This window comes from Colobus angolensis, unplaced genomic scaffold, assembly GCF_000951035.1.
Source record: "Colobus angolensis palliatus isolate OR3802 unplaced genomic scaffold, Cang.pa_1.0 Scaffold123, whole genome shotgun sequence".
In the NCBI taxonomy this organism is placed as follows: domain Eukaryota; kingdom Metazoa; phylum Chordata; class Mammalia; order Primates; family Cercopithecidae; genus Colobus; species Colobus angolensis.
In genome coordinates, this window is record NW_012113475.1 from 6,078,278 (window position 1) to 6,098,051 (window position 19,774).

The 19,774-nt window shown below is 35.4% G+C and overlaps 2 protein-coding genes across 3 annotated transcripts in view; one reads left to right on the top strand and one right to left on the bottom strand.

The window, feature by feature from the left end:
* The window catches only part of SMARCAD1 (SWI/SNF-related, matrix-associated actin-dependent regulator of chromatin, subfamily a, containing DEAD/H box 1), an 84,027-nt gene extending 70,243 nt beyond the window's left edge, over window positions 1-13,784 (top strand). For both annotated transcript variants that reach the window (XM_011932805.1, XM_011932808.1), the window contains 9 exons: window positions 201-338; window positions 1,603-1,698; window positions 1,797-1,914; window positions 2,113-2,234; window positions 3,500-3,688; window positions 4,394-4,512; window positions 5,706-5,888; window positions 7,668-7,777; window positions 11,959-13,784. In XM_011932805.1, coding sequence (XP_011788195.1) covers window positions 201-338; window positions 1,603-1,698; window positions 1,797-1,914; window positions 2,113-2,234; window positions 3,500-3,688; window positions 4,394-4,512; window positions 5,706-5,888; window positions 7,668-7,777; window positions 11,959-12,020 — 1,137 coding nt within the window. In that variant the 3' untranslated portion in view covers window positions 12,021-13,784. The remainder of the gene's footprint in view (window positions 1-200; window positions 339-1,602; window positions 1,699-1,796; window positions 1,915-2,112; window positions 2,235-3,499; window positions 3,689-4,393; window positions 4,513-5,705; window positions 5,889-7,667; window positions 7,778-11,958) is intronic.
* A 2,790-nt stretch (window positions 13,785-16,574) lies between these two features.
* The window catches only part of HPGDS (hematopoietic prostaglandin D synthase), a 37,403-nt gene continuing 34,203 nt past the window's right edge, over window positions 16,575-19,774 (bottom strand). The window contains exons 5-6 of the mRNA XM_011932822.1: window positions 19,417-19,515; window positions 16,575-16,920 (exon numbers count right to left, since the gene is read on the bottom strand). Of these exons, the coding sequence (XP_011788212.1) occupies window positions 16,756-16,920; window positions 19,417-19,515 (264 nt within the window). The 3' untranslated portion in view covers window positions 16,575-16,755. The remainder of the gene's footprint in view (window positions 16,921-19,416; window positions 19,516-19,774) is intronic.

Genomic DNA, 19,774 nt, shown 5'->3' on the forward strand with positions numbered 1-19,774 from the left:
ACCAGTGGTTTTCATATTCATTGCTATTGATATTAGCAGACATCAATTATCTAAATTACTAATGGTTTATCACAGAATGTTAAGTTATTAATATTGGTTATAATTTATCTCTCCTCCCTTCACCTTTCACTGGGGAGGGTAGACATGAAAGGAGTGGCTCTTTAAAAAAAAGCTAATATAAATTTTACCTTCATTCACAGGCAAATAACCGTTTGCTGCTCACAGGCACACCTGTACAGAATAATCTGTTAGAACTCATGTCGCTGTTGAATTTTGTTATGCCACACATGTTTAGTAGTAGCACCAGTGAAATACGAAGAATGTTTTCCTCTAAGACAGTAAGCATAAATACATATTTTCTCCAAAATATGTTATTTGTGTTTTATCTGGGCCATTCTTCTTTTAGGTCTCTTTTGTTTTCATAGTGCATATGCTCTATGAAATAACTTTAAGTAGGTGATAGCTCTATATTTGGATCGGGTTGGAAGTCAGCCAAAATTTAATGGAGAAAAAAAAAAATAGCGATTTCCCTAATCGATGGCCAGAAGTCTTGGTTAATATCCTAATTTTCTGAAAGATGACAATTTTAAATTGATGAAGAGCTCAAATATATAATATGTGAGGAAAATTTGATCATAACATCATCTGTATCAAAATTGGCTACGTAAATTAGTAACATTCTTTTATGGGTAAACTATAAAACTAGACAGAGCTAGAATATCCAGAAAATGCCTATGCTGAGAAATATATTTTGAAATAAATGTTCATAAAACCAAAGTCACAACTAAAAGCGACAGTAAAGAAATCCTCTTCACAAGAAAAGTTTCGTTACTTCTTTATTGTTTAGGAAAAGTAAGGTATAGTCTTCAAGGACTCCCACATTTTTCAGTACCACAGTGTTTACACTGATTCTTGGCTCTCTTCCACATCACTAATCTTTTGCAAGAATTTTCTGTGATATTCATCCACTGCAAATTAACTTCCTTTTTAACATTTACTAATTTGAATTCCCTCCCACTTAATGTACAGTGTTTTAAATGGCCTAGCAGATTTTATGAACTACTTTCTATTTTTAGTTCATAATATATGGAGGACTCCTTCACATCCTAGAACAAAATTCTACCTCTTAATTCTCCAAAATCACCAGTTTTGACTAGGTACTATTCCCCATTTTTAGACCACATGATTTGCAACAGCCTGCGCTAGCTTCATTTTGGGGCCATTTTCCACAAAGAAATAAAGAGTTTTCTACCCCTTACACTCCTCCTCACCCACACTTAGACACATTTTTTAAATGAGAGTTATCTAGGTAATCTGTTCATAACTCATCAGTTGATGACTTCTGAACACCAATCTAGTACAGTTCAAATTGATTACTTCAGTAGAGTACATAATTATTTATCATGAAACTTCAAATATGGAGCTTCAAGAAGTACATGGCAGCCCAGAATTCAGATGTGAAGTTCCATCTAGAATGAATCATGTTTCTACAGAAAATAATTCAGACTCTAGTGAGGGAGATTTTTATGTTGTGTAATAATACTGTTATTGCAATAATTTAAATGAATAATTCCTAAAAGGATATGTTTTTATTTTGCTCAGAAATCAGCAGATGAGCAAAGTATATATGAAAAGGAGAGAATAGCACATGCAAAACAAATTATAAAGCCATTTATTCTCAGAAGAGTAAAAGAAGAGGTAATGCTTATCTACATGTTTTTTATTTTTATTGTTTTTAAAACTTACATTTCCCTCTTTACTAGAACGATTATCTTAAACTGTTTTTTCTTTCTCAGGTTCTCAAGCAGTTACCCCCGAAGAAAGATCGGATTGAGTTGTGTGCAATGTCGGAGAAGCAGGAGCAACTCTATTTGGGTCTTTTCAACAGATTGAAAAAATCTATCAATAACTTGGGTATAATCTGATTTTCACTGTTTTATGTGAAAAAGAATCTTATACTGGGGTTGCATTTTGATTAGTTATATAATGGTATTTGTGCATTTTTAAAAATTATCTGGAATTTGAGGAAGTAATTTAAAAACTGAGTTGTTAGTTTCAACAAACAGTTATCCACTTGGTTTTATTTTTTACTGTGTTCTCTTTGGGTCACAGAGAAAAACACAGAAATGTGCAATGTCATGATGCAGTTGAGGAAAATGGCCAATCATCCTTTATTACATCGCCAATATTACACAGCTGAAAAACTCAAGGAAATGTCTCAGCTTATGCTAAAGGTAAGGATTTCATATTATGTTAACACTAAGCTATAATAAGAGGTTAACTTGGTAGGCTATAAGATTGGTGGATCCAATGGGCATACTGAACCTTTAACTACATATTTAGGAAAACCTTTTTGTTTTGAGACCAGGTCTAGGATTAAGTTCAAGATGATTTGGGGGACATAAGAACAAAGAAGGACTGATAAGCTACATCATAGGTCAGCAGACTATGGCCTTATGGCAGTGACTATTTTTATAAATAAGGGTTTACTATAACACAGTCATGCCTGTTTTTGTTTTCTGGGACTGCTTTCTCACTGCAGGAGCAGAGTTGAGTACTTGCCATACAGGTCATTTTTCCTACAAAGCCTAATATATGATCTGACCCTTTACAGGAACAGTTTGCTAACTCCTAGTCTAGACTTCCATAATGCACTTCTTTTTCATTTTATTTCTTCTTTATAGTTGTAGCAATTACTGTTTATTTTTGCCTGTTTCTTTTTTAACATTTTATCCTTATTTATCCTTACTGATCTTTGTGTTGAAAGCAACTCATTTTCTTTCTTTTCTTTTTTTTTTTTGAGATAGACTTTTGCTTTTGTCGCGCAGGCTGGAGTACGATGGCACAATCTCTGCTCACTGCAGCCTCCACCTCCCAGGTTCAAGTGATTGTCCTGCCTCAGCCTCCTGAGTGGCTGGGATTACAGGCGCCCGCCACCACGCCCAGCTGATTTTTTGTAGTTTTAGTAGAGACGGGGTTTTACCGTGTTGGCCAGGCTGGTCTCAAACTCCTGACCTTAGGTGATTTACCCACCTTGGCCTCCCAAAGTGCTGGGATTATAGGCGTGAGCTACTGCGCCCCGTCAACCCATTTTCTTTTTTAAATTTTTTTTATATTATTTTAAATTTATGGAGAATTTCAAACATTTATAAAAGTAGAATTGCATAATGAAACTGTCTGCCCATATGTTACTTCACCCCTTTGAAAGTTACCATTTGATAATGACACCACTCTTGTTTCATCTATACCCCAGACTTCTCCCCAGGGTTATTTTGAACCAAATTCTAGGCGTTATTTAATCTGTAAATATTTTAGTATATTATCTCTAAAACAGTAAGGAATTCCCTTTATTGTACCTAAAAGATTAACATTAATTTTCCTTACACTAAAAGGTTCTATGATTTAAGTATTTTATCAGGTGTTAATTTTATTAAATTTTTCTGATCATATTATAAATTATTTTTATTTTGAAGTGTACTGTGTTCTGTTTTGTTTTAAGGAACCTACACATTGTGAGGCTAACCCTGACCTGATCTTTGAAGATATGGAAGTTATGACAGACTTTGAATTACATGTACTTTGTAAACAATATCGACACATTAATAACTTTCAGTTAGACATGGACTTGATTTTAGATTCTGGAAAATTTCGAGTTTTAGGATGCATCTTGTCTGAATTGAAACAGAAGGTATTAAAGAAGAATGGTGTTTCTTTTGTATTTTCTCAATTACTTAAACTTCTTAAAGCAATTCTGGCACACTGACTTGCTTGAATTAGTGTGTGGCTGTTCTGCATTCTTCCAGAACTTAGTGTTTTGAACATTTTCTTGACATATTTTCTTGATTACCTCCTTTCCTCTGTTGAACCTCAGACAAAAACAATAGAAAGTTAGTAGACTGTATCTGTATTGATGTTTTGAAAAAAATCTTAATTGTCATTATTTCATAGGTGATAATCTGTATGTGTGCTTCAAAATCAGTTTTTAAAGACACCATTTGTTAAATAGTTATTTAAGTAATACTGCCGTTTATGTGTGAAATAGCCTAAATTTGTAAAATCACAGTCCGGATAGGACACACATATGCAATTGTTCATATTTTCTGACATTTTTCTTACGAAAAGGAAGTAATTTAACTGTTTTTAAAATCAAAACTGAGAGCTAGCTTTTAGCCCTGAAGTTTAGAGGTTAAAGCAGTATATTCATATATAGGCTACAATAAGATGTATATCTTCAGTATTACTGATTTCTGTTAAAGAAGCCAGTTGATCATAGAGAATTTTCTGCAAATTTATCGACATAATATAAGTAACACTTCTAATTGTTTAGACCTGTCAAGGCTTTGAGTAGTAAAACAGTTTTTTCTGTTTCTAATTCATATATCTATTTTCACAGGGTGATAGAGTTGTATTATTTAGCCAATTTACCATGATGCTGGATATCTTAGAGGTTCTGTTAAAACATCATCAGCATAGGTACCTCAGATTAGATGGAAAGACTCAGATTTCTGAAAGGTTGGTATACTTCATGTTCAAAAAAACCACCCATTTATTATTGTTAGAATTTTAAATGTCTAGAGTACTTGATGGAATTTTGTTGTTTTTATGTTTGATTACTTCAAATCATTGCCTTAAAATAAGAGTAATTTCAGTGGTCAGGCATGGTGACTCGCACATGTAATCCCAACACTTTGGGAGGCCGATGAGAGTGGATTGCTTGGGCTCAGGAGTTCAAGACTACCCTGAACAACATGACAAAACCCTGTCTCTACTAAAAATACCAATAACGACAACAGCAACAAAAAATAGCTAGGTGTGGTGGTGCACGCCTGTGGTCCCAACTGGGAAGGCTGGGGTGGGAGGATTGTTTGAGCCCTGGTGGGCAGAGGTTACAGTGAGCCAAGATCACACCACTGCACTGCAGCCTGGGTGACAGAGTGGGACCCTGTCTCTATAAATAAATAAATAATTTTCTTTTAATTTTTCTGTCTGAATTGCATACAAATACCTTTTGAAACAGCTATTAGAATTATATTTTTTATGATTTTCACCTTTAAAATTTTTTCGAAGTCTAAAACACCTTATCTTTCATATTCTATGAGTAAAGTTTTTTTTAATTCCCAAAGGTTGTAAAGATTGACCTTAGTAAACGAGGGATTGTCTTAATAAGGAAGGAATTGTGTAGTATGTTTGAATTGAATTACATATTTTGGTTTATTTTTTTTCTGTTGTCCAGAGTGGTTTTTTTTCCCCCCAGCATTAGACTAAAGGTAAAAATAATGTGTTTTGTTTTTTTTTTTAAAGAGGAGAATCCACTGATAGAATGATACACTGATCGTGAGGTCCTTGATTCATCAGGAATGTTGTCTGCCAGTAGGAGCTGATATACTTCTGAGAAGGTTAAAGATTGAAAAGCCATACACAGAATTTAGCTAAGCCACAAGTTAAAAAAGGACAAAATAGTCATTTAGGAATTAATTGAATCTGAATAGTTGAAGTAAGAGTTGTTAGGGGTAGCAATATCGTAGAAAAGAAGTTGGTGAATTAAGGAGGCTCTTCAATGATAGAGCCAGAGGAGAAGTAACTGCAATACCAAGGGATGTATATACATCTTCCGGTGTCCTTTTCATGTGATAATGATTGTTTTCCATTTTAATTACATTATACAACTTTTTAGTGAGATTTAACCTAATTTGTTTATCTTACAGGATTCATCTAATTGATGAGTTTAATACCGATATGGATATCTTTGTGTTTCTGCTATCAACAAAAGCTGGTGGATTAGGAATAAATCTGACTTCAGCAAATGTTGTTATACTTCACGATATTGACTGTAATCCTTACAATGACAAACAAGCAGAAGATAGATGCCACAGAGTAGGCCAGACTAAGTAAGTGTTTTTAGTTGAAATGTATTTTTAATTCAGTGCCACTTTAATTTGTGGTAGACCATTAGAATATAGTGTTGGATATCCTGCTTTAGTTTGTATTTGTTCAGCAAGGCATGGCTACATACGTATTTTATGCCAGCAGTGTTGAACATTGGCTGCACTGAGTAACCCTTTCATTTTCTAGTAATTAAAACCATCCACTCGCATTCCAAATAGTTCTGCAGTTCATGAAGTATTAACAATTGTCTACCCCTTTGAAAAAGATGAGTAATTGAAAAGACTTGCTTATTAGACTAGTTTAAGACCCAGACAAACTTGGTAATATACAAACTACTGCTGGGCTGTCCTGTTACCCTTTAGGAAGTAAACTGAGTTGTAAATTATTTTAGATGAATGGTAATTTTGACATTGATCACAGCACTGTAAAGAGGTGAAGATAGTCGGGTGTGGTGGCTCACACACTTTAGGAGGCCAAGGTAGGTGGATCATGAGATCAGGAGATCGAGGCCATCCTGGCTAACACGGTGAAACCCCGTCTCTACTAAAAGTACAAAAAAGCAAAATTAGCCAGGCGTGGTAGTAGGCACCTGTAGTCCCAGCTACTTGGGAGGCTGAGGCAGGAATGATGTGAACCCAGGAGGCGGAGCTTGCAGTGAGCCAAGATCGCCAACAGTGCGAGACTCCAACTCAAAAAAAAAAGAGGTGAAGATAGTTACAACTCTGCTTACATAAATAAAGATCAGACAGTGTCCTCTTTGTGAAGTATTTTAATAGATGTCCAAAAGGTATTGGTATGTTCATTTATAGACTAAATACCAGTACTTATCGTGAAACTTTGTATCTGACTACACTGCCTTAAGTGTACAGAGACACTGCTTCTCGGGCCAGGCACAGTGGCTCACGCCGGTAATTGCAGCACTTTGGGAGGCTAAGGCGGGCAGATCACAAGGTCAGGAGTTCGAGACCAGCCTGACCAACATGGTGAAACCCCGTCTCTACTAAAAATACAAAAATTAACCGGGCTTGGTGGCATGCGACTATAATCCGAGTTACTCAGGAGGCTGAGACAGGAGAATCACTTGAACCCAGGAGAAAGAGTTTGCAGTGAGCCAAGATCGCACCACTGCATTCCAGCCTGGGCAACCGAGCGAGACTCCATCTCAAAAGAAAGTAATTTCCATCTGAACACAGAAGTGTTTGTTGTAATGTAGTTTTATCTGTGTGTGTGTGTACATGTATGTTTTGTTTTTTTGAGACAGAGCCTCACTCTGTCACCCGGGCTGGAATGCAGTGGCACCATCTCTGCTCACTGCAACCTCTATCTCCTGGATTCAAGCAATTCCCATGCCTTAGCCTCCCAACCAGCTAGGATTACAGGTGTGTGACACCACACCCAGCTAATTTTCGTATTTCTCTTTCTTTTTTTTTTTTTAAGTGGATATCAGATTTTGCCGTGTTGGCCAAGCTGATCTCAAACTGCTGGCCTCAACAGTCCACCCGCCTCAGCCTTCCAAAGTGCTGGGATTAGAGATGTGAGCCACTGTGCCCAGCCAGTAATTTACTTTAAATACAAATATCTTTCTCTTTTCTTGCATCTTTAGGAGTGTCTAAAAGTTAAATATTCAGAAAATGTCAGTCTCAAATGGCTTAAATAAAAGAATTTAAGGATATGTTTGTCATAATTTTCAAGGTATTCTTTTTGAACTCTTAAATATAGTTTACATATATCCAAATAACTATATTTAGTAACCGATGGACATATTTTGTATTTTTTTTTAGAGAAGTACTAGTTATAAAACTAATAAGCCAAGGGACGATTGAAGAATCCATGCTAAAAATTAACCAACAGAAATTGAAACTAGAACAGGATATGACTACAGTAGATGAAGGTAAGTTTTTTGTAAGCAGAAACTTCAGTATTTATTTATATGACCATGCATCTAATTAGTGCAAGAATGACAAAGACATTTTTTAGGGATGATGTGTGATGTGGGAGAAGGTAAGCATATTTACTTCAAAAATACTAAAATAATTTTTTTAAAGTTTCTTAAGCTCAAAATTTTTATTTTTGTATATGTTTTTGAAAAGAATATGTTCAGAACTCAGAAATGAAAGAACAGACACCTCCTAGTCACCCAACTTCCCCATAGAGGTGACAAGTGTTAGCCTTTCGTTTTTGTGTGTGTGTGACCAGTTATTTTATGTGTGTAGAAATAAACACGTATTCTTTCTTTTATGGGAGTAAGGGTGCATGTCAACTTACGATACACTCTTCTGCACCTTTTCTTATTTAATGTTAAATTAATTGGAAATAAGCAAGTTTTTTCATTCTAATAAATAAGGATATTCCTAATATTGATGATAATGGTTCATTTCAATTTAGCAAATTTCTGTTCATGACAGATACTGTTATGTCTGTGTTATATTAGGCACTCTGTACTATAAAAGTCAATACACTTTAATCTCTACAGCGAGAGAGAAATGCATATGATCAAATAATTGTTTTTCTTGCATAACATTTATTTCAGGGTGCTATGGAAGCTTGGGGAGGCGGGCAGTAGAGAAAGTTTGAGTAAGAAGTAACTGAGATCTTTAAGAATAGGGATAAGTAGGGTGATCATAAGTTAAACAATTAACACTAATTACTAGGCTTTTGGTGCATGTGGCAACTTGCCAGTTTCAGGTTGTCCAGTAAATACAGTAAAGTGAATGCGTAAGGCAGATTCTCTTGGGGCAATGTTTTCCTTATTATTTTGCTAGGACAGCTTTTAGAATTTAGTAAAGCATTTAAATTCTTTTTTAGCAATACTAGCAAATATCCAGATATATGGATTTTATTCTAACAATAAGTTTCTAAATATAGTAGAACCATAATAGTTGATAAAATTAACTATTAGTCTTTTCTTATGGGCTAGTTCATTTCCTCAGAGGTAAATTTTTCAACCTCCTGTGAAGTGAAGAGAGGTGGGGAGGGGTGGTATGAGCCAATGGCCCTGAGAAGTGAAGGAGGGAAGTTTGTTCTCATATTTAAATATTAACAGTTAATCTGCCTGTTTTCAGCAGCCTCTCAGTTCTCTACTATGACAAGTCCAGTGTTCCTCAGACTCACGTTCTCCAAAGAGAATAAACCTTCAGTTTTATACATCGGGGCAAATGGCTGGCTTTCTTGGGCAAACTGTAGTCATCTTACCTGTTCAAGCTGATTATAGCTTCATGTTTCCCATTTACCCCCATGTCCTGAGCTTTGAGGGTAGAAGGGTAAGGATTCTTGGTATGAAGGAGCCTTGCATTTCCCACCTGCAGACACTTAAGCTTTTACTTTATTGTGCGAAAATCAGTTTCCATGCTTTCATCTATTGTTTTCTTTCAAAATTTGTGAACAACTCCCTCTCTGCTGTTGTCTTTTTCGCCTATTCTTTCTCCTTTGTCTAATCCCCTTAACACTTTTTTCTCCCATCCTATTTTAATGGTGTTACGGATGATGGGAACAGAGGTGATGTGTATATTGAATCATTTTCAGTCATAATTAATGTAAATTATTTGTATTTGTATAAATTTGGTCAGTCTAAAATTTTGCCTGTTATGTTCACCTGCATTGTCTATTAAAATAGCAGTGTATTTTTAGCTATGCTGTCAAGCCAATAGCTTTGAAATGTTTAGTTATGAAGAATCCTGCCCTCTCCTTACCACTCTCCTTACCACTTTTCCTAGAAGTTTTCCTCTGTCTTGTTAAAGCTGTTTATATGTTTTTTTCCCAGTGTGTATTTTATTTGCTAGACTAAGGATGTAATGGTGTCTTATTTACTCATTTAGCTGTAATCATTTGTCTTCAGCTATGTCCCTAGTTTCATTTAGGTAATTTTGACACTGAACTAATGACAATACATGTATGCCCTTCTTTCCATCTCTTACAATGAGGTCCGTTTCCTCTGTACACAAAAAGTGTATTTGTAATTGAGTATGTATTGCTTTTTGTTAACAATCTGTTTGTCCCCCCTTATGTGAAACTACGAAAGGTAAAGACCATGATTCCTCTCAAATATGCTTATCAGATTTTTGTGTTTCTAGAACTTGCCTTAGTGGTTATCAAAGTAGCAACAGCAGGAGCAGCATCTCCTAAGAAATTAGCAATTTGAAATGCAAATTCCCAGGCCCCATTGTATACCTACTTGGTCATAAACTCTGGCGGTGAGACCTAATAATATTTGGTTTAACAAGCTGTCCAGGTGATTCTGAGAAAGCTAAAATCAGCCACTGCTTTAAAATAAAGATTGTGTTTGGGTTTTTTTCATTAACCTCCCTTAATGTGATTATTTGTATTAATACATTTTTTACCTTTTTGAGCTTTTAAAAAAATATATATTACCACAATCATGACTACATACTTTTTGAATTTTTTTATTACAGAAATAGTCATACAAAAATGAAAGCAGTAGCTGGGTATGTGGTTCATGCTTATAATGCCAGCACTTGGGGAGACAGGCAGGAAGATCGTTTGAGCCCAGGAGTTCAAAACCAGCCTGGGCAACATAGCAAGACTCTCTCTCTCTCTCTCTAATAGAGAGAGAGAGAGAGAGAGAGAGAGATAGAGAGAGAGAGAGAGATACATATAATTAATTGTTGAAAGTATAGTATGAATGAAAAATACAGTGATTTAACAGCTGTGACATTTACAGTGTTTGTTTTTTCTGCTTCTTTTTTCCCATTGATCCTTAATAAAGTCAATTACAAGCATGGCAAGTTATTTTCAATATCACAGCACATTCCTCTAAGTTGGTACAATACCATTATAGTATCTAATAAAATAAATAGTAATTTCCAGATGTTATCATATATTGTTCTTATCTAGATTTCTCTCATTTGTCCCCTTAATGTCTTTTATAGCTTTCCTTAAAACACCAGGGTCCAAAGTTCACACACAGCATTTTATTGTATTCTATCTTTAGTATCTTTAAGTTTAAAAGAATCTCCTTATTCTTTTCCTTCTTTCCTTTTCTCCCTGCGTTCTTCCTAACGTGGTATCAGTTTATTTAGTAATTTATGAAGTGTCAATTTGGATTTTATGGGCTATTTTCAAGTCTATGGATGAGCTTGGAAGCAAGGATGTCCGTGAACTTCCTAAGAGTTGATGGACTATTTTATATTCCTCTGTGTGTGTGTGTGTGTGTGTGTGTGTGTGTGTAACAGAGAAAAGAAGAGTAGATAAAAGTACTCATGATTTTAAATTATAACTGAGGTATATATTGTGAGAGAGGGGAGGAAGAGAGAAGTGGTTAGTTTTGCTACATTTCAGCCAATCTAATTTATAAAATTATTCGTAGTTACAGATCTATCACAGATCAGATATTTGTGAATTGCCAGCTGTTCTGTTGCACTAACTGGTAAATTAATAAATCAACTCATCTCAAAATATTCTGAGTGCTGAACTGAATTAATCAGGGATGGCTAGATTATCTGCCACTGTGACACAAAGGGATTTAGAAAATCTCAAATAATTCCTGTAAGTACTTATAAATATGGGGCCTCATTTAATTAAAATATAGGGCAAACATTGGATAAACAAGGTAATTTAAAGTGGCTAATTTAATCATCAGCTGGTATGGTGTGCTCAGAATGCTGTTTATATGTATACAGTGTGGGTCTGAGTCAGTGGTTCTATCTTTAGATGAAAAATAAGAATATAGATTAAATAAGTTTTGGTTGGTTTAGGTTTGGCTTTGTTGTCTTTGTTTTCCCTACTCCATTTCTTACATAAATGTTTTTTATTTAGCAAATGTGAGAAGTACCAAGAATTATATATGATCCAGTGTATTACTGGGTATCTTTATATAGCTTTATAAAATTGGAAACATAACCTTAGATTGCTATGTTGGCAGTATGAACAGGAACAGAGAGGAAATAGCCCTAATCTAAGTAGAGATTAGGAAAAAGGTTTCTAACAGGGGTGACACTGAAGCAAACTAGCCCTTGAAAGATGAGTAAGAATTCACCAAAGAAAAAAAAATTGAGACAATGTTTTATAAAATAAAATACTTCTATAAAGCTTTTAATACTACTTTCTGACCTACAGGCGATGAAGGGAGTATGCCAGCAGATATAGCCACATTACTAAAAACATCAATGGGCCTGTGAAATAAGAACTGTGAACTCTCAATTGATGAGGAAATATCAACTTGGTGCACTCAAGGACATTTACATTATGATGACCATGGGGTTTATGAACATTTATAACTTTTTATAATTTCCATATTACATTTCTCATAGTATGGACAACTTTTTGCCACTAACTGAATTCTCCAGATACTCACACATGAAATTTCAAAAAAGAAGCCACAAATATGTAGTCCTGAAGATGTTGAATAATCATTTTACAAAGCAGTTTTCTGAATGGGGATTAGTTGGTGATTGTTTGTAACAAATATGCTAATGCTTTAGAAATGTCAGTATTTTTGTAATTATTTCTACCTCCAAATATATATATATTGTCTTTCACTGGATAATGTGTGTAGATTTTTACATGTGCCTTATTTGATAATGCTTATGTCTTGTTTTTGCTTGTCTCATTTGAAGTTCTTTTTTATTATGTTAAAGAATGCAGCTGTATAGATTATATAGCTTTCATTTTATTGCTATTTGAAGCAGATGTTCACCAATGTCAGCAAGAACTCAACCTGAATTTAAAGGTGGCATTCCATATACTAACATCCCCCAGGTCCTCTCAAGTACTTCTGCTGAAACAAATTTGTTTGGCTAGGCACTAAGTTGTTTTCCAGTGAATAGTAACTAAAGAAGCCCTTACCTTGCTCCATGGATTAATTCCTTCTGTTCGTTTTCCAACTGCACTAATAGTGCATATTACTCTGCCTAATCTTGTGCATGTTTTCATTGATTTCCCTCTCCCGGCTTTTGCTTCTCTTGAAACTGTTGCCCAGTCACTTCTGCTCCAGTTCTCTTCCTCTCTAAATAGTAGTTTATTACTGCCACATCTCCATGCATCAGCAAAATGTTGGTGACGTTTTTCTAGCCTGGCAGAACAGATTACTTAAAGCTATTTCACTTCAAAGCAGACTGAATGTGACTTCATCTAAAGGCAGCATTAGGTACTGCATGGAAATAGATCATTAACTTGAAACGCTTATCAAAATATATTTTACCAGTTTCCAGAATTTCCAGTACAGGACCGCCTGAAGAGAGAGCCATTGTTCAATTCCAATTCAGTGTGAGTGACAAAGTGAAATTTAGAAGTGAAGTTGTCTATTTGATATTTAACTCTTTATTAAATCTTTCTTTAAATTTCTGCCTGTCAGTCTATATTGCTGTTTTATTATACTTCAGTTTCTTTGTATAACTCGTGAGTTCCATGTGTTTTGTTTTTATTATGTAAATATCATTATAAATAAACTTATTTATAAATCAAAGATTTGTTAATTTTTGGAAATCATACCTTTCAAAGCATCCTAACTTGCTAAGATGCTAAGGTAATATGACCCTCTGGATTTGGAAGGCAAATAAAACTCTTAAACAGTGATTATTTAGATATTAAAGACTCTGAGAACTCGTGGCATAACCCCAGTCTTGATGGTATATTGAACAGACTGAATATATTTTACCATTACAGGGCTAAAAGGAGTCTTCATGGGTTAATACTACCTCCTTGTACATCACCGTACCCAAATCAGTTATTCAAATTGTTAGGAATTTTACCTTTTAAAATCTCATAATGAATTTCTCATAAGTTTTCTGTATTAATGTATTTTCAATGATAGACTGTTTCTTTTTTTGTTGTTATTGTTGTTGTTGTTCTATCCATACTTTTCTCTCTAATGAAATGTAGTTGGGTTCTTCCTGTAATGCGCTATTATGTCTTGGGCTTAATAAAAATATTTGTGATCATAAGTTGTATTTTCACACCCTTTTTAACAGTTTCTAACCCTCCTCTTACCCTTAAAAATATATAATCTTGGGCACAAGTGAGATTATCTTATATGCTTAATATTGCCTGTTTGTCAGTAAATTGGAACGTACTACTTAGGATGTATTCTCATTGGTTCCTTCATTGGACTGATGTCAGTAAATACTGTAACCCATTATCACTGCAGAGCAAATGAAGCAAGAGTTGGAGTAATATCGTGACCAACTGAAGCATTTTTTTAATGCAGGCTACATGAGACATGCCTTATGCATTTTTATAACTGTTTGGGACCCCCATAGACTTTTAACTTTATGCCAGTAGATACTTATTTTGAAACATTACTGCTATTCCTAACAGTTGGTATTATCATGTAGTGGAGAGACGGGGGTAGACGGGGGTATGAGGAGATTTGGTTCCCATTTGTGTGACCTTATGTGTGATACTTCACAGTCCATAAATTTAAGGAATTATTTTAACTCCTCAAAAATGTATTTTTGAAATAATAAATTCAATATGCAGTTCACTTTCTGCTTGACTTCACTCTCGCTTAGCCACCCTCTCTTTGTATAGAAGCAAGGAGACATTTCACTTGGATACACAGTGGGATAATGGAATGTGTTATCCTTCAGTGCAAAAAGATTACCTAAAGGTTATGATAATGCCAAATATTTCCTTATGAAACTTGCTGTGGTTATACTTTATATTTGAATTGTGATTTGTATCAATATGTAGGACTGATTCTCTTATTTTGAATTTTCATAATTTTGTATAAGCATTGGATTATCACTTAGTTCTGTCTTCAGTAAAACTTGATGGGGAAATTTAGCCGTGCAGAAGAGTGAAGAAAAGTTAACTACTTTCATTATTTAGAACATTATTTGCATTTCTTTTGTTAAAGGTAACATTTTTTCTTTAGATTGCCTGGATTACATGTTGGAGGGCTTTGAATGAGATTCACATACAACCTATTATCATTTACTTACAGCCACTAATAACAAGAAAATTTGATCCAAAGAATCAAGGAACTTAGAAAATACACTTTGTTTTTATGTGTAATCCTTAATAATTTATATTTTTGTTGTAGTTGTTTTCAGGCTGGAGTGCAGTGGTGCGATCTCAGCTCACTGCAACATCTGCCTCCCAGTTCAAGTGATTCTCCTGTCTCAGCCTCCTGAGTAGCTGGGATTACAGGCACCCACCACCACACCTAGCTTATTTTTGTATTTTTAGTAGAGACAGGGTTTCACCATGTTGACCAAGTTGGTCTCAAACTCCTGACCTCAAGTGATCTGCCCATCTCAGCCTCGCAAAGTACTGGGATTACAGGCATGAGCCACTGCACCTGGCCTAAAGTATCTATTTTTAGTGGAGACAGGGTTTTACCACATTGGCCAGGCTGGTCGCAAACTCCTGACCTCAAGTGATCTGCCCATCTCAGCCTCGCAAAGTACTGGGATTACAGGCATGAGCCACTGCACCTGGCCTAAAGTATTAAATAACTTTTTTTTCAATTTCATAAAACATTGAGAGGAAAGAAACACCTTAAATAAGACCATACCTATTTGGGCTTTTCTTTTCCTCTTCTTTCTCCCCCACATCCTCATCTCTTTTTTGACTTCTTAATTGTGAATAAAGCTTCTGTAAATATATGTGGATAGGTTTTTATGTGGACATGTTTTCAGGTCCTTGAGATAAATATGAAGGAGCACAATTGCTGGATTGTCTGGTAAGCGTATGTTTAGTTTTGTAAGAAACTGTCACTGTCTTCCAAGGTAGCCGTACCATTTGTATTCTCATCAGCAACAGATGAGAGTTACCCTTGCTCCCCATCCTCATCAGCGTTTGTTGTTACCTGCTGTTTTGGATTTTTGCCATTTAGACAGTCATATAGTGGTATCTTGTTTTAATTTGCAGCTCCCTAATGACATTTTGTTGGGCACTTCTTCATATGCTTATTGCTACCTGTATCTTTGTTGAGGTGTCTGTTGAGGTCTTTTGCCCATTTTTGATCAGTTTGTTTGTCTTATTGTTGAGTTTTATGAGTTCTTTGTATAATTTTGGATAACAGTTTTTTATCAGATACGTGTTTTACAAGTATTTTCTTCAAGTCTGTGGCTTGTCTGGCTTGTCTTCTCATTCTCTTGATCTCTGGAATATCTACATTTTTCTCATCACAACAACTTTATTCATGTCAGTAAATTCATCTTTACAAGTTTCTCTGGCTGCATATCTAGAGCCTCTTGAGCCGTGTCAGATTCCCACAGTCAGCTCTTTCCTCTATAGCTCCCTTTATGTTCAGTTGAATTTCATTCCAGGATTATCAGTTTTTGTTCCTTTGCTGCACTTTCATCTTTGTTGAGAGTTCCCTCTTTTGATTCTTCATTTTTGTAAAATGTCAAAGGGATTTATCACTGGGCCACAAGCAGGCAATAGCAATACAACTACACACTTTGCTGTCTATGCAGGAATAAGAGATGTGCAGTGACCTCTGGCAGTCTTTGAAAGAAGTGACTGGTCATTGGTCATGATGTACATAGGTTATTTACACAGGGATATGTGGACTGGAGAGCTATGAGCAAAGTTTGTGTTTTATGCAATTACAGGTAATTGTGGTAGCTGAAGTCCAAACCATTTTGGGGAAGGCGAAGTGGTGTTGCTAAACCATATGACTGCAATTCGTGCATGTTAGAACCTGTGCAAAGCAAGGTCTGCCTGTATTACATACTATTTTTCCGCCATTGTAAATGATGTGAAGCTATTCTGAAAGAAAAAGATACTGCAGAAAGATTTGTTTGTGTTTGTGTTTTCCTTTTTAAAAATCAGAATATGGCTAAAGTGGAAATCTTGGTGGAGTTGGGAAGGGAACATATGGATTATCTGGCAGGCTGATGTACCTGTCTTATCTGGTGAGAGAAATGCCCCAAGAACAACAAACTTGAAGGCAACATGGATCAGCTAGAGTTTGGTTTGGGGTCTTCGTTTTATCCAGTTAGCGATGGCAGGAATGGCTTGGACTTTCTTCCGTAAAGTCACCAGCCTTGGATGGATGTCCAACAGGTCAGGTTTAAAGACCAAAAGCGTGGTACTGCAAATCTCCCAGTAGAAATCTGCCCAAGTCACCTAATTTAAAGGAAACAAACTTTTCATTTGAACATAGAAAGTATAGCTGTATCGACATTCCAAAATTAAAATTAGTTTGTTAATCTACAAGATTCAAAACAATCTTGTTACTACAAAAGTAGAATGTGTATATGATAGAAGTTCAGAAAATTACTGATAATACCATACTCCAACACTCAGGTTACTACTATTAAACATTTTCGTGTTTAAGATATTTTTCCATGCTGATAGATGTTGTTTTACTAACATGAGATCTTAATGGTACATACTCTTAACCTTGTCCAGTCTCCACCTCTCTGTGACAATGCATTTTCCTTATCCAATAACCAATACGTATTTTTCCATCTGTTCTAAAAATGCCCGTTACAGGACAAAGCAGGATCTATTCCAGGTCTATGCATTTCATCTGGTTATGTCCATTAACTCTTCAAAACAGTACCCTTTTTTTCACATCACCAAATTATTGAAGATTTCACTCTAGTCCTACAGAAAGTTCTATCTTCAGGACCTTTGTATTTCATCTTACCTTGTTCCTTTGTACTACATAGTATAAAGGAAGGGGCGCAGGTTTTTCCTAGAGGGTATATAGTTTCAAGTGAAATATTTGTGGCTAAAATACATTGTATCGCATAAAAAGAATATATGGGTGCCTAACCATTAGGGTATGCCAAGATTGGCCACTGGATTAGTGATGACAGCCTGGTCCTACCATTGTACAGTTGTATGTTTTTACCTTTGTGATTAGAAACCAATCTGTATGCTGTTACTTTGGCTCCGTATGATTATCAAAGAGTGAAGTTTAAATGTGGACTACTCTTTCATCTTTTTGTATAGAATTTAATAAAGCTGATTGCTAGTGTTTCAGGAACTTACTAAACATCTGTCAGCCAAGAGAAGCTACTGGCTGGAAGATTCAGAATTCAGAATAAATCCAGAATTTTTTCAAATATTTATCAAGCACCTACTGTGTGCCATGCCCAGGTCTAGGTGCTGGAGAGCAAGGTAGGATGCAAGCCCCTTCTCTGATGTAGCTTTTATGTTTTAGAAGGGGCAAACAATCAAATATGCAAAACGATGGGGGTTATGAAAAAAAGTGAAGTCGTGATGGATTGTGACATGGTCAGGAAAGACTTTCAAGAGGTGACACGTAAGCCCAGGCTTAAATATAAAAAAGGATTGAGACCTGCAGTGATCAATCTGGGGATTAAGCGTTCCAGATATGGGAAAGAGCGTAAAGACCCTTAGGTGGGAGTGTGAGTTAAGTCTGAGGAACACACACACCAGTGTGTTTGGAGCACTGTGAAGAAGGGAGAGAGTGCTCAGAGACGAGATCAGAACATCATTTACAAAGGAATTTTAATAGAAAATGAAAAATAAATTCTTAGAAATTATTCATTAAATGGGGCAGGGAGAAGAGCATTTTAGGAAAGGCTATGAGGGGAGTCAGAAGAAATGAAGGGGTATGTGAAGAGGTTGAAAGTTGAGAAAAAGATGTGGCAAGTTTACTTCTGTATCACCCAGAAGGGCTGAAAAGGGCAGACAGCAGAGTGTCAGCCTGCTACAAACAAGCAGTCTTATCTCCCAGAATGCAATCTCCCTGAAGGCAGGGAACGCCACTTGCCACAACTTGTAAATCAGGTTTAGATTGGACTTTTTGTCAAGACTACTCCTAGGTGGTAGTGTGCCTAGTATCTGGTTGTCTAACTTTTTTGTGATTATCGATGGTCCATGCCTACGCCAATTAATTTTTCTGGGGTTGGAAAGTGGTGATAGTTTATATCAGTCTTTCTTTCTTATCAACTGGCATACTTTCATGAAGAGAAACTTTTTCCAGTTGAGATATAAAATGCTTCATAATTTATCCTGATATAAAATACATATGAGTTTATATTGTTAGCTGTAGTTCAAGTTCAGGAATCGGATATTTACTTGACCTTACATCACCTTACATCTCTATCTCCTTTCTCCCACGTTGAAGATCCTGGTTCTCAGTGACATCAACACAATTTATTTTTGTACCCACAATATAAGTATAATAATACCAGAAGAAAAATACCAATTGTTTCTAGTACCACCAACAATATGATTACTGAAAATAGTATATGATTTTTTGTTGTTCTAAGAGATACCTGTCTTAGATGTATATTCAAATTAGTGTGTTTTACAAATGATACTTCTTGAAATAGTTATTCTCTAATAGAGTACATTTGTATTCTGTGTGTTCTCTATGCATCTCTTTTGCACGGTTAGATTCATTTACTTCACTTTGATTTTTAGGATAGCTTTTTAAGTTTTTGCTGCTAATATATAATTATATAAAATACGATTCCAAAGTCAAATCTATTTTTTAAAAAGGTTTATTTAAAGGAGTTTAACCTTTGTTCTTGCTGTAAATTCTATTCCCTCCCTATAGGTAACTTTTTTCAATAAGTTTTCATAGTTTTTTGGTTTGTCTTTTTATTCGCTTGAATTTTTTAAGATACAAAACATACTCACAGAGTTACCAATAAGCCACTCTTTCCCCCCTAAATATGTGTCCAAGTCTTGCATCAGATGAGGCGCATTATGCGTGAGCAGCTCATTGAACATCTGCTCCTAGAAGAAGGAGAAAATATCACTTTAAGAATAATGAGAAGAAAAGTAACATGATCTGAGGAGGAAGTAGATTTCTCCATCTTTATTCTCCCACATGAATTCAAGAAGAAAGAGAAGTAGCTAGATTTTTTATTCAATTTTATGACGTGGAGATTTAGGTCTGATTCTCTATAGATGTGAGTCATCTCTTTATTGCTCATGGATTAAAAAAATAAATAGTTTTGTGTCACCAGTTCTTACAGTTTCTTTGTGTATAATG